The sequence below is a fragment of the Nothobranchius furzeri genome, chromosome 9 (genome assembly GCF_043380555.1).
Source record: "Nothobranchius furzeri strain GRZ-AD chromosome 9, NfurGRZ-RIMD1, whole genome shotgun sequence".
Lineage (NCBI taxonomy): Eukaryota > Metazoa > Chordata > Actinopteri > Cyprinodontiformes > Nothobranchiidae > Nothobranchius > Nothobranchius furzeri.
The window spans coordinates 35,629,546-35,650,887 of record NC_091749.1 but is presented as its reverse complement, the minus strand read 5'-3'; the positions used below and the strand labels follow the sequence as shown (position 1 = coordinate 35,650,887).

The following is a 21,342-nucleotide window of genomic DNA, read 5'->3' as shown; positions in this document are numbered from 1 at the left end:
GAATTCATCAGTCAGAGGGGTTCAATAACCTCAAAAGTCAAACACCCCCTCTGTGAGGATTTTTGGTAGAGAGCAGAATTTGTGTTTTCATAAATTACAGTAAGTGGTCCAGGACCTGAAGCAGCCCCAGATCATCACACAACCACCACCATGTTTGACTGTTGTCCTTCCTCTAAAATGCAGTGTTAAGCCTCGTTTACACGTTTCCATCAGCAAGTTTGTGTTCACATGCACACGTACTGACAAATCACAGGCTTGGGGTCTCTGTCGCTTTTGGAGGACGGTTAAAAAAATTGATTCTTTTCTGTCCATCCTTGCGACAACGGATAATGGCGTCTCCATACCGACTAATAATTATAAACTAAGCTTTAGTTTTAATTCAGATGTGAAATTACTCAAATTCTACTTTAGTCTCATCAGTTCCCAGAATACTTCTTCTGATGTCTTGAGGGCTATCTAAATGTTTCCAGCAAAAGTGAGTTCAGCCTTTATTTTGTTTGTTTTTCTGTCAGCAAAAGTTTTCATCTTTGAAACCGATTCCTTATTGTTGAATCAGTTGTTGAAGATGTCGTTGGTCTGCTATGTTCATGAGTTCCTTAAGAACAGGTCCGGGTGTGTTGCTTTCTGAGACTGTTCATCTCAGACAGGTTATCAGAGAGATGCTATTGAAGTGATTTTTAATTCTACACGTGAATCTGAACTTGGCTAGTGTGACCAAAGAGAACACGAGAAATCCTAAAGACTACAGAAAACTTTCCACCATACTGTTTCCAAGGAAGTGACATTAATATCGCACATCTTTCTATAAAGAAAGAGGAAAGCACAGCGCTAAACTTCTTGAAAGGGAACAACTGCTAGCTGATGGCTCTAGTGCGTGTGCGAGACATTCAGGTCAAAATCAGAACACAAGAAGCAGAGCACATCAACTCTGGATGATAACATAAGTTCAAACGGGAGGATGTCAGGGGAAATAGGCTTCCTGATTGTGCTGCGCTCAGCATATTGCAGATAGTAAGGTAAACACTGAGGTTTATAAGAAATCCTCCGTCACACAGAAACATATAGACTGGGGGTTATCAGAGCCCTAGGGCCCCAGGCTAAGAAAGTCCTAGCAGAGACGGAGACAGATGAAAACGCTCTTAGATATTAATCAAGCACTTAATATCTATGGACACTTCACATGTCAGCCAAGTAATAACACAACACCACCGGGGTTAAGACATGGCATCTGCAACTGATCTGGAAGCTTCTGCAGCTCTCCCAGCCCACGGAGTCCACACAGATTCACCATCCATCCCATCCTCTGGTAGTTGGGGATAATTAATGCTGTTGCCCCATAATCCCTTCTGTCCTGCTCCTGCTGCTTCCTCATGTTAAAAAGGTCAGATCCTTTCTATGCCACACTCTATACTTTATGTTTGCATAATGGTTCCTGACATGAGTCTAATTGGTTCACTGCTGTTTTCTAAACAGTCCAGTTGGTGGAATTATATAATATTGGGTATCTTTGGATAATTAGGGTGCTTTTCATCCACTGTAAGCCCAGATTTGGCTTTGACGTACAGAAGCTGCTTTTGTCCAGAAAGCCCCACTGACACATGAGTCTAACTACTGTCAAAAAGGTTGGCGTGTACAGTAAAATATGTCACATACCTCTGGCATGTTTCCTTTTTTATAATAGGACCCAAAGGTCTTGTCTCTTGTCTGGCTCACACTACGGTATAAAAAAAACCTGTCAACCCTGGCTCAAGTGTTCCTGGTTATTTATAGAACTAAAATAAGAATCTGACTTAGAATTATTATGATCTACTAAATAAATAAGCATCATAGTTTTACAAAGCACTGGAGTTACTCACCCCATTGACTGGGTAGGTCTTCCAGTCCAGCTCTCCTAGTGCCGTCGTGGTGTCCAACAGAACCACTACAGAAGGGATGTTGGTGGGAGGTGAAGAAAAGGTCACGAAAAATGGAAGAGACAAGTTAGAGGAGCAGAAGAACAAAGGGAGTAAGAATGACAGGAGGGAACATAGAGGGGAAGAGTGAGTGAGAGAGGTTGGATTTAGAAAGCAGAGAAATGGAGGTGAAGAAAAGGGAAGAGAGAGTACACAATAGTTATCAACCTGTCAACGAGGAGCTTACATGGTGGGAAACCTCTCATCAGATTCAACCACCTATGAAATCACAGCTCTTAGAAAACGGCAGGACAGCGCTTATGCAGAACCACCCTCCGTCTGGATGAAGTATGGAAACTTAGTAATCTCCTTCTCAGAGGTCAGACATTTTCTTTAGCATCACATCAAAGAGATGAAAAAGTGGAAAAACCAAGAGAGTGAAGCACGCAAAAGGCACCAAAGATTCAAATTTTAAAAATCACTAATGAGCTTACATTCCCTCATGTCTGAATCTACCATCATCTTATACTGAATAAAGATGAAGTTAGAGGAGTTTTAGTCAAATCTTGAGAATAATGTTCTATGCAATAAAAGAATGTTGTGAAATCTTGTGTGACCTTCCAAACCAAGATGGCCCCATGGATGGAAGCCCTGCTGGTTTTGCTGTAGGACCACCATCACAAGTGAGAGACGGTCATCAGCACCCTGGTCAAAAAGGTCCAGCAGAGGATGTTCTTCCTGCGACAACGATCTTCCTGAAGGGTCAGTTCTACAAGATTATCATGATTGTTAGTGATGATTACCCTGATTTGCTTGGCCTACTGGGCCAAGCCAGGGATAAGCACAGACTGCAGCATGTTCTGCATTCTGCTGAGAAGATGATCGGTTAAAGACTTCCATCACTCCATGATCTGTACGTCTCCAGGTCCCTGAATATTAGCCGACCTCCCCCACCCTTGGTCATGGACTGTTGGAACCACTTCTTTCAGGCAGGAGGTTACGGTCCATTCGGACTAGAAGTCATCCACCCATCCATCCATTCTCGTCTGCTTATCCGGGGTCGGGTTGCAAGGGCAGCAGCCTAAGCAGGCAGGCTCAGACTACCCTCTCCCCAGCCACTTGGGCCAGCTCTTCTGCGGGAATCTCAAGGCGTTCCCTGGCCAGCCGAGAGACACAGTCCCTCCAGCGTGTCCTGGGTCTTTCATTGTGTCTTCTGTCAATTGGACATTCCCAGAAAACCTAACCAGAGAGGCGTCCAGGAGGCATCCTAACTTGATGCCCAAGCCACCTCAACTGGCTCCTCTCGATGTGAAGGAGCAGTGGATGTACTCCCGGATGACGGAGCTTCTCACCCTATCTCTAAGGGAGAGCCCAGCCACCATGCGAAGAAAACTAATTTCAGCCACTTGTATCCACAATCTCAAGAATGAGATTGTGGATACCCCCCCATCACCCCCCCCCCCCCCCCCCCCCCCCCCCGTTGGCTCATTCTACTCACAGATCGAAGGCGGTGAGGATAATTTCAGTGAGCCAATCCGTCTGTGGTGTCGCCTCAGTCCCAGTCTGACCGCTGGGGAGGAAGTCTGAAAACAAGTCGCCTCGGAACCGAAAACGCAAATCTGACCTGTGTGTGAAACCAAATTCTGGTCCTGGAAGGGACAGTAAGCGACCACACCGAAGCTAATGAGTAAGCACCATTTGTGACTTGGTTTTATGCTTTTATGCACCTTTTACATTTGGTATGTTGCTTTTATTTCCTTTGCATTGCTCTTCGTGCTTTTAGTGTATTTTATGTTCAGTGCCTTGGGCTCCCACAAAGGCAGTGGAAGGCGCTATATAAATAAAGAATGACTGACCAGTCACTTTATATTTCTTATTATTTTTATGTTATGATGTCACTTGATTCATTCTGAATGTATGCACCACTTCACCAAAGCAAATTCCAAGTTGACAATAAAAAAGATTGTGATTATTTATGAGTGAGTTGTGAATGATGCTACCCCAGAATCACATTTTAGCTCAGTCATAGCATGGTTAGTGTTTGCTATGGTCAGTTGAACTGGATTTACTCCAAAAGTCAGTTACTTGTGGATTTATATGCAACCGTTCATTTCTGAGTGTTTCAGTAAAATGATGGTTTAGGAGATACTTTCCCAAACAAACATATCAAGAGACAACAGGCTAAATATTATTTCCTAGCTATTAAAAAAATAAACACATTTAACCTGTTCTGGTTTTATAATTTATGCAGAATGGTGAATGTGAGCTCCACATTAGGAGTGTTAGATATTCTCCCATTTGCAGGTTACTGAGTTCATAGCATGACAGACTGCATCAAGCCAACAGAGTGGACAGGCAGAGAAGAGACAACTTACTTTTGCAGGGTGGGAGGGTGTAAAAATAGAGTTAGTGACGTGAATGTGTGTGTGGTGATAAGTGGCATCTTTCACACAGAAAACAGGGATTTGGTTTTCTCTCAAAAAGCCACTAAACAGCTGTAATTGAAACAATATCACAGCAGACATGCACATAATGTACAAAGGAATCAAGCAGCTAGAATAGTTGTGACATTTACAACTATCTATTAAGTCCTGAACTCGTAACACAACAACAAACACAAGTAGACGATGTAAACATTGCAGACCAGGATTTCCTGCCCTGAAACATGCGGCGTGCTCTTGAGGGTTATCAGCGGTGAGAGCAGCATGCTGCATGTTTTAATACCATCTTCTATCTGTATGCTGCATCCCGCGGAGCGTCGCTGAAGGCTGGAGTCTGTTTTAGCAGATAGTAGAATATGAGGTCTGATATATTACTTTCAAAATCCTGCTTGGTGGCACAACATAAATGTATACAAATCAGCACTAACTCTGTTGTTTTGTTTATTTGGACATGAATAGGGATGGGTATCAAATGTGATACTATTTAAGGCACCGACTGAATTCCGTAGTACCAACCGAGGACCGATTCATGCGCAGTCAAAAAAATAAAAAAAAAAGGGTACGGAAAGAGTACATTGTTGTACCCCAAGGGACAAAAATGACATTAACTCAGTCTAAGGACTAATATTGGACCTCAGGGTATCTATCTGTACTTTTTCCGTTATCTGAAAGGTACATTTATGTTTCTTAGTAGTAAAAGGTACACATTTGTACCAATTCTTTCAAAAGGTACCATTTCTGGTTATGATATCATTCACTAAAGAAAACAAACTTTAGCAAAGCTATACTTCTCAAAATAGATTTCATAGTTTCACTGTTCACCATTTTGCAAGCACTGAAAGATAGTTGTAAAATGATTTGTTGGATTTTAAAAAAAATTACAATAAATTTAAAAAATGTGTTAACTCTCCCTCTGCATGTTCTCCTTTTTTGTACTTTAAATTACAAGGGTACAAATTTGTACTCACAGTTGATGGTACAAAATGGTACCTTTGAGTCTACCACCGCAGTGACAAGACAATGTACTCCTAAAGGTACAATTCTGTACTTTAATGTCTGAGAGTGTGTGAAATGCAACGGAGCCTTGTTTCGGTACCTGTCCTTCATTGACAACAACTTGTGAGACAGCGGTTTGCCAAGATTAACAGCAGCGCAGGAGCGTGATGTCGTCAGAGCTGCAAAAAGAGCAAGCAGCATGGTATACAGGAAGCTTCTAAGGTTTGGGTCCACTTCACTAAATGTGATGGGTGACTGGCTGATGATGACTACATCACCCACCATCTAAGTAAGGCATCATTGTCTAAATTTGCTCCTGCAGGTAAATTAACTGTTTAAGATAATGTTTGCTTGATATTTTAGCTTCCATTAACATCAGCTAATGGTGCGTTCGCTTTCTCCTCGGAACTCAGAAATTCCAACTTCCAAATCAACTGTTTGAAATTAAACGGCTAAAGGAATAAACATACACAGTAAATTTAGTTCACAGCAAAGATGTTTGCTTCAGTTTTATTAATACTACAAGGACCCATCACACAATTTGTCCAGAGGGGAAGTACATGGAGCTGGGATTTAGCTTGTGAAACTCCACAATATTAAAATACAAACAGTTGTATGGTAATTAAGTTTGTTTTAGTTTCATTTCTAGTTTATCATACATGGTCTCCTCATCATAGTTTCATAGTTATTCCAGAGGGCATAGATGAGGGATAGGGCACATGGAGATGAGTTTTACTTTTTGCATCATTTAGAAACAGTTGTGGTTAAAGGTTTTCATGTTGAGGAATTTTATACAACACTACAATGATAAAATGCAAACAGCTGTATGTTATTTATCGTGATATTTATCAAACTTGGTTATATATTTAACTAAAAAAGAGATTTAATGAATTATTAAACACTCAGAAGTACAATTGGTGCTGCAGGTATTACACTGAGTTGTGTCTTCGGAGATGAGTTCCAACTTTAAAGAAGAAAATGGAAATTTAGTTTAAGGTGCATCTTAAAATTGCCATAATTATTCAACAATTATTATTTAAATAATTCAATCATCATAACGGTTGCATTGGAAATTGATGCCTCTGAAGTTGACAATTGTTATTATTCCAACATTAAAATGAATTTTAGAGACATTTGTCCTTTGTGTTGTGTGTGTGTGTGTGTGTGGGGGGGGGGGGGGGGGGGTGCAGGTCAGCTCATAGTAAGGAGGCCTTTGTACTGAATCTCTATTGACTTGGACCTTCTGTGTGCTTTTGTCCATGTGTGGGTTTTCTCCAGATTCGCTGGTTTCCACCCACAGGCCAGCATGCATGCCAGGCTAATTGTCAATACTGAATAGATTTTAGATGCATCTAAGAACATATGTGTGATGAACGCCTTTACACGACCTGCTCCTATTTGGGCACAAGTGTTAAACTGGGTAGGATTAAAATTATAAACTAAAATATTGCTTTTCTTTCCAATGCTGAAGTTTGTCATTTAACAACTATTTGTTAAGACCAGGAATCATAATGGACTTTCCAACTTTTCTGCAGTTTTGTGCTTAAAAATTACAGAGGCAGGCTTTTACTCATAATAAAGCAAACTTAAGTTTTTGTAACATTCAAAATATTTACGCTTTAAAGTCTCATGGAGATTAAACATGTTTATTATGACAGACATGGCCCAATAAGGCCAATAAGCCTTTTTAGGAATTGGATTTTCTGAACTCAGTAGAAACAAACATAATATAATTGTATGACCAAGTTTAATAAAAGCCCAAATTCAAATATTACAAAAGGCAATATGGGAAAATCTAAACATTTTAACAGCATTAGCCTCCGTGCGGGAGAATGAATCCATTAAATCACACCTGTGGGTGTGCCGTCACCTGCTGTGAGTACATATTAGAGTACTGTCGCAGCAAGCTAATGTATCTGCACGCTGAAAAGCAAATAAACAAAGCTCTTATTTAGTACACAATGCTTATGCATTCAAAATCAACTACCATAGCTGATGATCCTGGGTGGACTCATTTGCCACTCAGCAGTCATGTCAATAACTTACGTCTCAAAGGTAATCTGAAAAACTAATTATTGCAAAAACACAAGACAATGCAGTCAGATCTCAGTAAAATTGTCCTCTGATGTTTTTGCATGAGTGTGCTAACTGGTGTTTGTGTTTCAGAATCCATAACCACATTGTGTATGTTCAAAATTCACCAATACATAGCTGTCTGCACTCCGGTCACGGCTCAGGCATGAAGAGAGCCATTATCAGGCCCATGCTAAGCCCCCTGAGCCAATTTGATGTGATGAATGTGCAATTTCCTTTGTCTCCTCACAGCCAGTTAATTACAATCTCTATCAATAAAGTATGTCCCACTTCAGTGGTCGACATTATAGACCAAGGAGTCACATCTTCAGATGACCTGTCACTCCGCTGTACCGCAGACTTTACAAAATCCAAACTAATTTAATGGGAGCGAGCATGTTTTAAGAACAAGCTCGATCACCAGAGAAGATAAATTTTGAAAGAGACTAAATTAACCACTTTAGTATTTACAGGGACTTCACTTGGCCTTGATTCCATGGTGGTAATTAAGAAATGAATTATAATAAGTCTGGGCTGTTGGAAACAGGACAAAGAGAGCGCAATTAGAACAATCTTTCTTTATTAAATGTAATGTTCCATAACATGTTGGACTTTTCCGCTCATTCTTTTTATCTTTTTTTATTTTTCTGCCACTCAAATGCCCAACTGTACACATATGCTAAATACACACACTACATGCACAGCACTGTTGTCATGAAATCATCTAATACAGTAAATTAGGAGCAAGGAAAGAATGGCCTGAGACCACACACACACACACACACACACACACACACACACACACACACACACACACACACACACACACACACACAGCATCTGTACTTTCAAAAGACCAGATCACATTGCCTTTGTCTGCATTTGCAACCATCTCTTCAAAGCTTCCTTTCACACATTTGAAACTGATGTGACCACAAATGATGTAAATTCCTACACTGGTTTTACTGTAGAAGGAGGTGTTTGGTAAGCTTGTGAGCCATGAGTACTCATGCCTGAATCACTGCGTGGAAAACTGGCCACTTCCCACATAATTCACACCTTGTTTTGCTCTCTTGTCCCAGTGTTTGTGCACATTGAATTGTTTCTGTGTATAAAATGTGCTGTATAAATAAAGCTGCATTGCCTTGCCTGTGCTTCATTTTAAAGTAAAACGTTTCCGATGAGAGTTTAAACACTAAAAAGTTTTTGACACCTTTAGACTTATAATTGATAGGTTGCTTGTTTCTTGTGCTGAATAGTGGTAAAAAAATAGAAATAAGATGTTTACATCTTTCTAAACTTATCCCATCAACACAAAAATGCCCCTCAGCACTATTTTGCACTAATGTTATAGCTCCTTAATGGTGGGCTTAAAGGAATAGAATAATTTAAAATATTAGATATATTTTGGAAGAGGAACTCTGAACAGATCACCAGTTTTACAGCTGCTGTGTTTGTGTTGTTATCAACAGAAGGCAAAGTTGGATTTCTTTTTACAAAGTTTCTGTGAAAGCTCATAAATTATGAAGCTGATTTAAAAATCAGCTCTTCTAATGTTGACTTTAAAATCAGTAGAGAACTGACTAAATTTTCACTTAAAGGGGCAATATGCAAGTTTTGCAATGAAAAAATATCAAAACAGTCTAATGTCTCACTCCTGTTGGGAGGTTACATTGAAACAGATTTCCTTCTCAGCCGGCTGGGGAAAGCGAGACCAAGTCACTGTTTACAATCTGTGAGACCAAGAGGTTGCAGAGTCTGCACCGAGTGAATGCTGAGGCACTGGCGTTTGTAATTTGACATGGCCAGCAAAAAGCAGTGTGAAGTAAACAGAAGTGACCCCGAAGTTATTTCTTGTACCCCGAAGAAGCCATATCTTTTAGTTTTACCCTAATATCGGGTGAAGCAGTCTAGAGGCTAAATCTGAGCTAACAATGCTAACAGTGAATTAGAACCAAATAGTCGGCTCTATCTCAAGCTACTTTTTCAGCTACCAACAGCTTGATATTACAGTGAAATATATGTGTGAAGTGAATAATGAGTTAATCGTAGAGTTTAACTAAGTCGTTCAGAACTATAACAGCAAGTTGGCAGACTCCTCTAATGCCTCAGACATATTACCGTAACAACTGTAGTAACTGCTCCTTACCACAAAACACCCAAAAGCACTAACACCAGATCTGACAATGTAATTAGAAGAAGAAAGAAGACAGGTATTAAAAACAACTGAAAGCATTTCTAATCAAGTTTGGATATCAGGTGGGCATCATAGCTGAATCTTTGATGCCCCACCTGTGAGAATAAAACTGTAAGGCTTGTTTTCAACACTCATTCATCATTTCTGATAGTTTAACAGCTGGAAAGGACATGGAAAAAAAAGAAGAAACTTTTTTTTATAAAGCGCCTCTCAAGATAAAACGTTACTTACTGTGTATGACTCATCTTCATTTGTCATCTAGAATTTTCTGATGCTGAGCCGTAACTGGCAGCAGTCATGAAACTCACACAAAGGCAGTAAGAAAGTCACTTTTAGTTTAGAAAAATGGACTGCAGTACCCAAATTTGACCACAGGATGTCATTCTTACTTCCTTCTTACATGTTGCACCTTCATGGAGAATCAGCTTTTTCTTTCTGTCAACTAAGAAAGATATAATAACACTTCAGAGACTGGACCTTAAATAGACATAAAGACAGAAGATTTCTAGAAAAATTGGCTGATAATATTTGTGAAGACAAGTACTTGGTCGCGGTTTCGAGACTTTTATGTTTTAAGTTTCCGTTTTCAGATTCTGTGGCTCCAGAAAGCCAATGAGAATGTCAAACGTGCTCTGCATTTGATGATGATGAAAGTGGACAGCATCATCTAATACACACAATTTCAGAAATGAAGCCTCTACATGTTCAAGAAGACACCAACTGAATATTGTAGGAAATTTCAAACTTGTATTATAAATATCAACCTCACTTGTAACGGGCTGGCTTGTCAAAATTGCCTAAGTTCCTCCAGTCGGGATTCTAAAAGATGTAGAAAGCATTACTCAGAGGTTCTGGTCCATAGTCACATGACTGCATCACACAATTCCATGATATGCCAATCTCCCATTTGGAGATGACATGGTCGGCAACAATACTCAGGTATAATTTTGGGTTCAGAATAATAATCTTTACACATTGTGACCAAAATGATTCACTCAAATTTTCCAAGAACCTTTAACATTAAATGTTCCACCTACTAATCAGTTCTGAAGAAAGTGTCAGTAAAGCTGTTGGTGGGATTATATAATGTCAGCTGTTGCTGAATGAAGTTTTATTTTTGCGGTCTCATATAATTAAAGTTAATGGTCCACGGATGGAGCTGACAGGTAAACACCAATGCTCGTGTAAAGTGGGTAACATTTAGCTAAAGACAACTCAGGAGCTGGAAACTTTTAGGTTTGTGAACCAGAAGAAAAGTTTATAGCACAGTATTTCAGTGGATTTAACATTGTAAGTCTAGAACTAAGACAGCATTCACATGAGGCCTAGATGGGTGACAGTTTTTCAATGCTAGTGTGAAAGCTGCCATCAAAAGAGCGACTCCACACAAAAGCAACATGAATGAGATGCTCATGTTGGTGATAATGGAGTCTGCGGGTTAAAAGTCTTCCTTTTCACCTCCCGCTCTCTGATGGTCACTTTAATAGATCTTTATACTTCCTCAATTACCTGAGGCGATATGTGTTTCAACCACAACCTAAGAGTTTGTGTGTCCATGAAAACAGAGCCACTAATTGACTTTCCATATCAATTATTTCCACCCTACTGGCACAAAACATCAACACATTTAGTACCCTGCAACATAATGCCTCGCTGAAGAGGCTTTATGGTAAAACCTCTTACTTTATTCAATTACTAAGCCACTAATATACTTAATCCCAGGAGTGAACAACAGCGTTGGCTACTAGTGGTACTGAACTTGTCCAGGAGCTGTTACAGTGGCACCTAATGGCACATTCACATCTGGGTTTGCTCAGTGGAGTCTTGGTTGGGTCAGCCTGCACCCAGGCAGTCAGGTTTTGTTCACAAAGTACTCTCATGAACAAGGATTTCTCTGCGCACGTGCGGGTGGTGCAAAAGACGTGCAAAGAAGTCTGTGGTGTCCTCCTAAAATCAGTAAAAGAAGGCGAACGTGAGCAGTGTTGCTTGGAGACTCTGACACGAAGCACACAGCTTCTGTCTCGCTGAGCAGCGGTGCTGCTGTGCAGTCCTCTCACAGCAGTCTGTCCTCACACTGCTGCGGCTGCAGCGGCGGGTCTGAGCTGCATCCAGATGAATCATGAATGCAGGACGTCGCCACTGGCTAATTCTACATCACCTGATTTTGCATCACTTCAGCCAGCCAATCAGTTGGTAGAGGGGGTGTTGGGTCAGCTCAGCACTAAGCTGAACGCTGGAAAGCAGGTCAGGGAAAAAAAAACAGTCGGCTGAGCACAGAAAGCGTACAGAGTACCCAGATGTAAACACAATTAACCTACCAGGGCTGGGCCGTGCCGACCCAGTTGAGCTATGTTGGGTCAAACTGATGTGTTGGGTGTATTGAAAATAGGGATGGGTACCGAATTCGGTACTTTTTAAGGTACCGACCAAATTCCATAGTACCGACCGAGCACCGATTCACGTCATTTCAAACGGTGCCTCGTTTCGGTACCCGTCCTTCATAACGAGAACTTGCCAAGACAGCCGCGCATGCGCAAAAGCGTTATGTCATCGGTCGCTGCGAGTGAGTTGTAAACAGTGCAGCATGGTAGAAAGAACAAACGCTAACGCTTGGGTCCACTTCACTAAATGTGATGGGTAACTGGGTGGTGATGAAACCAGTGACAACGATCTAAGTGAGACATCCTCATCTTAATCTGCTCCGGTAGGTAAATAAAATGTTTAAGATAACGTTAGCTTGATATGTTAGCTTCCGTTTCGCTAATGATGTTTTCGCTTTCTCCTCGGAACTCCGACTTTCTGACTAGAAGAACATGAACGCGCTCTAAAGTTTGGCTTCACTTTACTAAATGCGACGGGTGATTGGGTGAAGATGAAACCAGCGGCAACGATCTAAGTGTGAGGCATCATCGTTTTAATCTGCTCCAGCAGCTAAATAAACTGTTTAAGATAACGTTATCTTGATATGTTAGCTTCCATTGCCACCATTGTTATCAGCTAATGGTGCATTCACTTTCTCCTCGGAAATTCTAACTTCCCAGTAGGAAAAATCAATTGAAAAAGGACGGTACAAGGAATGAAGATGCACTGTAAATTTAGTTCACAGTAAAGATGTTTGCTTCAGTTTAATTATCAGCTTATAAAACTCCAAGGACAATGTTAAAATACAAACAGTTGAATGTTATTTATCGTGATATTTATCAATTATGGTTATATATTGAGAAAAATACATATTTAATTATAAAAGAGAATTAAAATAATAAACACTCAAAAGTATCGAAAATTGGTACCGTTAAGTACCGGTATCGCTTCCTAGGTACCGGGAATTAGTACTGGATCGATTCAAATGTCAAAGGTACCCATCCCTAATTGAAAATGTAAAATAAAATTTTATATTGATGAATAACTTTATTTTTCAATACATAATGATTTTCAATTTTTTTTCTTATGTAGCGACATGAATGGCCTCATTTGTGACGCATAGAAGCAGCCACGGCAGCCGACCACCCGTCTCGAGATACTTCCGGGTCATGACAATTTGTTGGCGTCTGGTGCGACCCACCTGGGCCGTGATGGTTCAGCTTTTATTCTGAAAGGAACCGTTGCAGCGGTTGTTACAGCAACAGATATTATCCAGCTTGTCGTTGGCTCTTTCGGTTGAAGAGGAGAGTTACGGAATGGCCACTCCGATGTATTTTGTTACCTGTGATGGACTGGCTCTCTGTCCAGGGTGTACCCTGCCTGATTGCCCATTGACCGCTGGAAATAGGCACCAGCCCCCCCGCGACCCTACGTGGACAAAGCGGTTTCAGACAATGGATGGATGGGTGGATGTATTTTGATAATGTCTGTTGACATCTTTATCAGTGTCACCCACACATAAGCAGAAGCAGAAGAAGAAACCACAGAAACACCCGTGAATGCTCTGATGAAGACAGCAGTGAAACCAAAACCGTCAGCAAACAACTTGTGCTGCACTCTGTAAATCCTTAAGAAGCAATGAAAATTCCAAAAGAAACTATGAATATAACAAAAATGTTTAAAGATAACTGTCTTTTTCCCTAGTTTCCTCAGTTTTATGTGCCAATTTAATTCTTTATGACGAAAAGATCTATATTCATCTATTATACTTTACAAGTTTAATGACAAGGCTGTAAGAAACATTAAAATTACAATAAGTGTCAGCAGAACTCTCACAGGCAGTGAGGAGTCAAAAATGCTGAAAAGAAAATCTAACAAAGACACAAAGAGCAGAACAACGTCACGACATTTTTGCAACAAACTGTTAAAAACTAAAGAAATCAATCAAACCATCATCTTACATTTCAGAGATGAGTGATCAACAAAACTTGCTCAAGGGTAAATAGTAGCAATGATCCGATCAGATCACGTGATCGAGCCCGATTACCGGTCACATGATTTTTAAAGGAGTAGAAAAATATCACATTTAACCTTAACAACAAACATGACACCACCATGTTGAAATGACGCTATGCATTACGGGGCTCCCAGGGGCAGATAAGAGTTGGTCTCTCTCTGAGAATAATTATAAATTTAACAATGATTACTGCTTGATGAAATATTCCCACATCTGCAAAGCTCACTGGAAGGACGCAAACCGAGGACAATATTTTCCTGATATAGGGTTTATTACTCAAGTAAGGATTAAAAAGTATCTGATTAGAAGGCTACTTGAGTACTGAGTATCATTTGATCTAATATTTTTAAAATGATGACATCAAACAGACATGAAATAAGAAGTTATGGGCAAATATTGGTATTTTACAGACTAAAGGGAAAAAATGGAAACAAATGAACAACATAATTACAAAATAACACATTTTAGGCAAAATTTAGACACAAACTGAGGACAATATTTCCTGACATAAAGGGTTTATTTAATTGTGTGAAAATGTAGCACGTTTAAAAAAATACCGCGATAATACCAAAAACCGTGGTAATTTTGGTCACAATAACCGTGAGGTTAAATTTTCACACCGTGACAACCCTAATCGGCTCAGCATCTGCATCACTGCAGACGCCAAACCAATCCGCCTGTCAATCTCCCGATCCCTCCTACCCTCACTCATGAACAAGACCCCGAGATAATTAAACTCCTCCACTTGAGGTAGGACCTCTCCCCTGACCCGGAGTTGGCAAGCCACCCTTTTCCGGTCAAGAACCATGGTCTCAGATTTGGAGGTGCTGATCCTCATCCCAGCCGCTTCACATTCGGCCGCGAACCTACCCAGCAAGAGCTGAAGGTCAGAGCTGGATGAAGCTAGGAGGACCACATCATCAGCAAAAAGCAGAGACGAGATTCTCCTGCCATCAAACTCGACACACTCCACACCACGGCTGTGCCTAGAAATTCTGTCCATAAAGGTAATGAACAGAACCGGTGAAAGGGCAGCCCTGGCGGAGTCCAACCCTCACTGGGAACAGGTCCGACACTACCGGCTATGCGGACCAAACTCACGCTCCTCTGGTAAAGGGACTGAATGACCCACCCCATACTCCTGGAGCGTCCCCCACAGGGTGCCCCTGGGGACACGGTCATAAGCCTTCTCCAAATCCACAAAACACAAGTGGATTGGTTGGGCAAACTCCCATGCCCCCTCCATCACCCTTGCAAGGGTATAGAGCTGGTCCACAGTTCCACGGCCAGGACGAAAACCACATTGCTCCTCTTCAATCTGAGATTCAACTATCGATCGGACCCTCCTCTCCAGTACCTTGGAGTAGACCTTTCCAGGGAGGCTGAGGAGTAACCATATTAGCAACTATGGCCATTTTGTCTCAATCATATTTTGTGCATTTACTTGTAAACCAAGATGGGGCAAAATATTAAAAATTAGGAGAAATGCAACCCAACCCAACGATTCTGGTTGCTGCACAAGGCCTGAAGGAAAGCACATAAGGCTGTTTGCTGTTTGCTGTTAAAGGACTGAGTTTGTTTTAGTCTCACATCTACAAAGTTCTCCAGCTCCATTTGCAAAACAACTTCACAGATGAACTTTAAATCAGGCTGATACTTCTGCTAATCACCACTCATCTCATTGATGCTAACATTGTTAGCTTCAGGCACACTCATTCAAATGGATTAACTCACCCAGAAAGTGCTGCTGCAGTCTTCCTCTATGTTCTCTACCTAAATGCTGAGAAGATGAGCATTTTAGGGCTAAACAGTCGTCTGAAGAACATTTAAAACTGTTTATGAAGGGTAGGTTAGATCGATGAAAACTATTGGTGAGTAGCATTTCTGTTTTGGCTGATGCACTGCAGTTCGGTACAGATTTGAGGATCTGATTGTGCTTGATTTATTATTAAAAATTTATAATAAACTTGCAGGTTAAATGTGGCCCAGCAGGAACCCATTTAGGGTTTTGTTACTCTGGATTTCCGATGTGTAGCTTATGCAACTTAATTCTAAATTTCTGACCTTTATTACAGAAGAAGTGACATAATCATGTCTCTGCTCCAACGCTTCTGATTCAGCGGTTGATTCACTTGTCCAGCAGCTCATCAGGCTCTGCAAAAGCCTGTTAATCACCTGCTGATTGAAACCAGGTGTGTTGAAGCAGGGTTGAAACTAAAATATGCTGGACAGCGGCCCCTGATGGACCAGGGTTCCCCACCCCTGTATTAGAACGCGTTTTGATTAAAAAATTATTTTACTGTTTTCTTCAGAGGCAGAAGTTCATAGATCAGTTATGTAAATGTGATGCCATAACAAGTTGATTATCATGCCGACAGCTCTACAACTCCTATGTCTAAACTCACTAATGCCGCCCGTCTGAGCACACTCAGAGCTGGACTTGTATTATTTGCAGCCACACGGTTTACAGCAGACCTCACAAAGCAGGCCAGAAAACGGCGTTCCACAGATGTAAAAGAATCTGACTTTATCCTAGAAAAATCGCACGGCGCACGGAAAATATTTGCTAAGCAGGAACTGTTTAAAAATAGAGCAGAAGGAGAGAACTCCATGTTTTTGAAACAGCCAGACTGAATAGAGACATGTCTCTGTTGAGCCGTGTGTTCCTGCAACTGTCAGTAAGATGATGACTCTGTCAGCTCAACATTTCTTTTTTTTTTTCAGAAGACAGAAGTTATGGATTCCTCCATTGCTGCCAGTGGCTCTCCACCGTCACTTTTAACAGATGTTGACTCTGATTTATGTTTAGTTTCTTTCCCAGAAACATCTTTATCTGAACAAACTGCTCCTATTAGCCCCATTAAACCCACATTGTTAAAGCAGGTTTATCCCTCCTAATAAACACCTTTATTTAGGATCTGACCCAGATGTATAATTATGTAATACGGCAACACGATGTATCACTTTTTCTTAAAGTTTCGTAGTTTATATATTAAACCTTTCTCTAAAAAATCTGGCTGATACTCGCCAAATGGTATAAATGCGACTCCACATTTATGAGCCTCGAACTCTGCAAGTATTGAGGTAATAGTACTTTTAAGGGCATACATATAGTCAAATATACTCCTGGCATAAAATGTAAAGCTTAAAAAAGTTACAGGTCACTGTTGTGGGACACTTGCATCTATTAGAGAAGTCATTTTAAGCTTTACTGAAGCCAATTAACTCCTGAGCATTTTGAGTTTAAGCTGAACTTGCAGATCAGTTTTTATGCATTAATAATTTGCATAAGAGAATGAATGTATAACCTATTTACATAATTTAGACGTTAAAAACTCACACAGGGATGGAGATTTCAAACAACCCACTTGACCTTGAAATATTTCCATCATCAGACAGGATGTCTTTCAGCGTTTGTTGTTTTTCAGACAAAAAGTTAGTTTACCACAAAAAGCTTAATAGCTGATAATCAGTTACTTAAACACAAAACTCCTATTTAAGCTTAGAGAGAATTGACATTTGTTACAGAACTAACTTGCATCGACTCTGACTCGCTATATTTTAAACATCTCACGTTGTCTTATTTTTTTTTTTCAAGTTTCCCCTGAGTCTACCCCCTTCAAGCCTGTCACCATCACAGGCATGCTGGTCGGAAAACACACGTGCGCGCGCACGCACGCACGCACACACACACACACACACACAAGAGGAGACTTTGACATTTGGTCAGTGACAGGGCTCCTGCTATCTTTGAAAATGTGTATCTAAACACACTTGGAGAGGAATATTAAACTCACGTCTGCAAATGTGCAAATTGGAAGATGTCAAGAAAAGATTGCATTTATGGCAACTTTTTACCTGCTGAGGAAAGGCAACATTATTGTGCCTGACGTGTTTCATGCATGCTCTCCTGAAAAATGAGAAATAATTGAGGAGTATTGTTTAAACTGGCCAAGAATAATCCAGCTTACATGATTTACATAGTTTGTTGTCAGGAGCCACCCTCCTGAGACCAGACAGACATGCTGTGTGTTCATTTATTCCTATAGAAGACCCTGGGGACAAGGAAGAAGCAGCTGAACTGGATCAGCTGACAGAGTTAGCCAGAGGCTGACATTTGCTGTAACAGCCAGTGGTTCCTATAGGTCTGGTTGTGTTTACATGAACTCAGACTTGGTGAATCCACGCTTTAAATATGCGGCTCACTTGTTTTTTTTTTTTTTTTTTTAGTATTTTTTAAATGATGCAAATGAGCACAAATATGGGAAATTTTCAAAGAGGTTTGCTTTATTTGTTATTTGGGATATTACTTTTCTGCAAAATCACATTTTCTTTTGTTAATTAGGCTGGGCAGAAACAACACGTGAATTACTAACAGCATTTGAGATACATCAGAGTTGAATGGGTTGGATTTTTTTTCCTGAGCATTTTTTTAAAGTGTTTTTCTGTTGTTGCAGGTGAGTTCTGACACTGACCGGACTCACCTTGGTTGGAGACTCCTGAGTCCGGCAGGACACTTTGAAGCAGGAGCAGAAGCACGCAGTATTTTCCACCGGAGCGCATCGTTGAGTCAGACAAGTGCGCTCTGAACTAAAGCGCCGCCAGCCTCTAGATCCACAAACTGAAAAGAAGATTGCGTTTCATGAAAAAAGATCAAAGATGAGTCCCGAAAGCTTCCAAACTCCCAGACTTTAGGAGGCTGCAGACGAATCCGCAGGAGTTGTCTTGTTATTGCTATTTTTGAAACATCCTTGCATCTTCAGTGAGCTCCCAGACACGATCTAAACCAGAGAGAAAGAAAATGACTACAATAATAATAGAAACACGACAAATGGAGCTGCAGCAAGTTTCGAAAAAGAAAAAAGGTAGATAAAGCGTCCTTAAATCTCAAGCTGACGCCTGGAAACGCAGAGCATGAAGGAATAAAAAAGTCCGTTTGTTTATTTTCTTCTGGAAAACGATGCTAGAGGATGAGGGGGAAGCCAAACAGGAAAAATCCCGGACTTCCCGCCTCACTTTTGGCCGGTGCATCCCCGGCTGTGTCTCCGTATCACTGCGTGCATCTCCCTCTCTGTTAGGAGCAATGCTCCTGCGCAGGAGGATGAGAAGTCCACACAGCCTCAGACTCCGGAGCCAAGTCCACGCCAGCTAAAATAACTTGTCCCTTGCGGTATTTCTCCTCATTTGTCACTTTCCATCATTAAAAAAAGCGCGTTGTTTCCATCAGACAAAAGCGCGATCTTCTGCTGCCTTATTGATTTCGGCCATGCTGATGCTGGAAAGACGGAGGGAAATATGAAGCCATCATTACGCTGCCATATCAAGCACGAGCTGCAGGTTTTACCTGCTCTGAATTATGTTGTGGGGGCCGTGTCTATTTACGGTGGCAGGAGTGGAAAGAGCAAGTTTTGACTAATTTGTTGGGGTAGGAAACTCAGACACACCAGGTCTCTGAAAATATTTTTCTCTGAGCTTTTCTTCTAAACAGACTTTCATCCAACCATCAAACACCCTCCTGGCTGATGTGGGCTTTCCAGAGGAGGTACAGTGGCCTTTTGGTCTCCAGAGCAACACTTCAGCTGAGGATGCTGCTTACACTTAAGGGTCACATTAGTCACATTCTGTCATTTTGGCAGACAGTGAGTGTAATTGCTGGTAGATTTGGCAGTTGAGTCCCTGTTTAGATGAGAAATACTCACCCATGCAGCTCAAATTGCTCATAATAAAGTGGCATCAGCTCAAATTCTATTTTATTCCCAGTGCTCTCCAAATGGAGCAGGAATTATGCAACTAAAAGTCTGGTTTAGTAAACAGCAATAATATAAAAGATAATGGATAATCAAACTTTGCTGCACAAGGTTCTAAAAATCAGACGAGGTAACTTTACGTAAACCTGCGCAACTACCTGTCCAATCACACGGCAGCTGTGCATTCAGGCGCCTTGCTGAAGCTCATTTTGAACATGGATGGTCTGAATATTTCAGACCTACAGAGATATCCACCACAACCATCTCAGGGTTTACAGAAAATGTTGCTAAAAATGTAGATTAAAAATGCCCTCCTGATATCTGACGTCAGAGAGTGGACAAACTGGTTGTAGATAATACAAAGCTCCAATCAAAGTCTGCAGAACGGCATCTCTAAACACAAAACATGTTGACGCTTGAAGCAGGTGGACTCCTGCCAGTTATAAAACAGAGGCTACAAATCACACAGACTCAAAAACACTGCAAAAATGTTTCCTGTTCTGATGAGTCTTGTTTTCTGCTGCAGCATTTGGGTGGTTGTGAAAGCATGGATCCATCCTAACTTGTCTGAAGGATTCAGGCTGCTGCTGGTGTTTTTGTGTAGGAGGTGATGTCTCATCAAACTCCGAGCCTCTTAGCACCAACTGAGAATAATTTAAAGGTTCTATCATGTCAAATCCACTTTTTGGGGAGATTTTGACCCTGTTTATTGTTATTTCCTTGGCAATCGCTGAGTGGAACACGACAGTGTGAATTGGCAGCAAGTGTCAATTTGCGGTCTCCGGGTCTGCAGCTGTGTACTATTGTGAAATTTACACAGGCAGAGGCGGCTTTTCATCCAATCCTAGCATCTCATTTCTGGATAGAAGTAATAACTCACAAAAATAACTTATATTTCATTGAGACAGCAGTAGCTCAGGAGGTAGAGCAGGTTGTCCAGTAATGGAAGGTTGCAGGTTTGATTCTGGATGCTGCTGTTGTGTCCATGGGCAAGATGCTTAACCTGGTGGTGGTGGTCAGACGGACTGGTGGCGCCTCTGTATGGAAGGCCTCACCTCCATTGGTGCATCCCAGGGCAGCTGTGGCTGCATTGTAGCTCATTATCTCCAGGGTGTGAATGTGTGTGTGTGTGTGAGTGACTGATTGTGTTGTGAAGCTCCTTGGGGGGTTGTAGAACCCTAAGAAGGCACTGTAAAAATACAGGTCATTTACCATCAAGAAATTAGAGTGCCAACGGCAATATTTTATCATATATTGTGCCTATAAGGGCTAAAATATCATGATACTGGCCCTTTAACAATCAGAACTCAAGTACTGTTGGTGACCATGTCCTTTCTTAAATGACCAACATTTTCTGCATGTAATGCATCATGTCAAATCATCATGTCAAATCATCATGTCACAAACACCAAGTCTTCCTTATCTGATTTCTTGAACCTCCCACTGAGTTCACCAAACTCCAGCAACCTCCACAGATCTCAGTCCAACCCAACACTGTTGGCATGTGCTGGAGACAGATTCCCATCATGGATGTGCGGTCGACAAATCTGCAGTAACTGTATAAGGCCATGGTGTCTGTTTGGGCCAGAATCTTAAACCTTGTTTAATCTATTCCATG

At 41.1% G+C, this 21,342-nt stretch overlaps 1 protein-coding gene across 8 annotated transcripts in view; it reads right to left on the bottom strand.

Moving 5' to 3' along the window:
• The window catches only part of epha6 (eph receptor A6), an 85,316-nt gene extending 66,573 nt beyond the window's left edge, over window positions 1–18,743 (bottom strand). For 5 of the 8 annotated variants that reach the window (XM_054731837.2, XM_054731840.2, XM_054731841.2 and 2 more), the window contains exons 1-2: window positions 18,453–18,743; window positions 1,857–1,921 (exon numbers count right to left, since the gene is read on the bottom strand). In XM_054731837.2, the coding sequence (XP_054587812.2) occupies window positions 1,857–1,921; window positions 18,453–18,540 (153 nt within the window). In that variant the 5' untranslated portion in view covers window positions 18,541–18,743. Of the gene's footprint in view, window positions 1–1,653; window positions 1,715–1,856; window positions 1,922–18,452 lie in introns of those variants that run through there. The other 3 variants (XM_054731838.2, XM_054731843.2, XM_070554817.1) reach the window with 2 other exon arrangements.
• Between the last annotated feature and the right edge of the window lie 2,599 nt (window positions 18,744–21,342).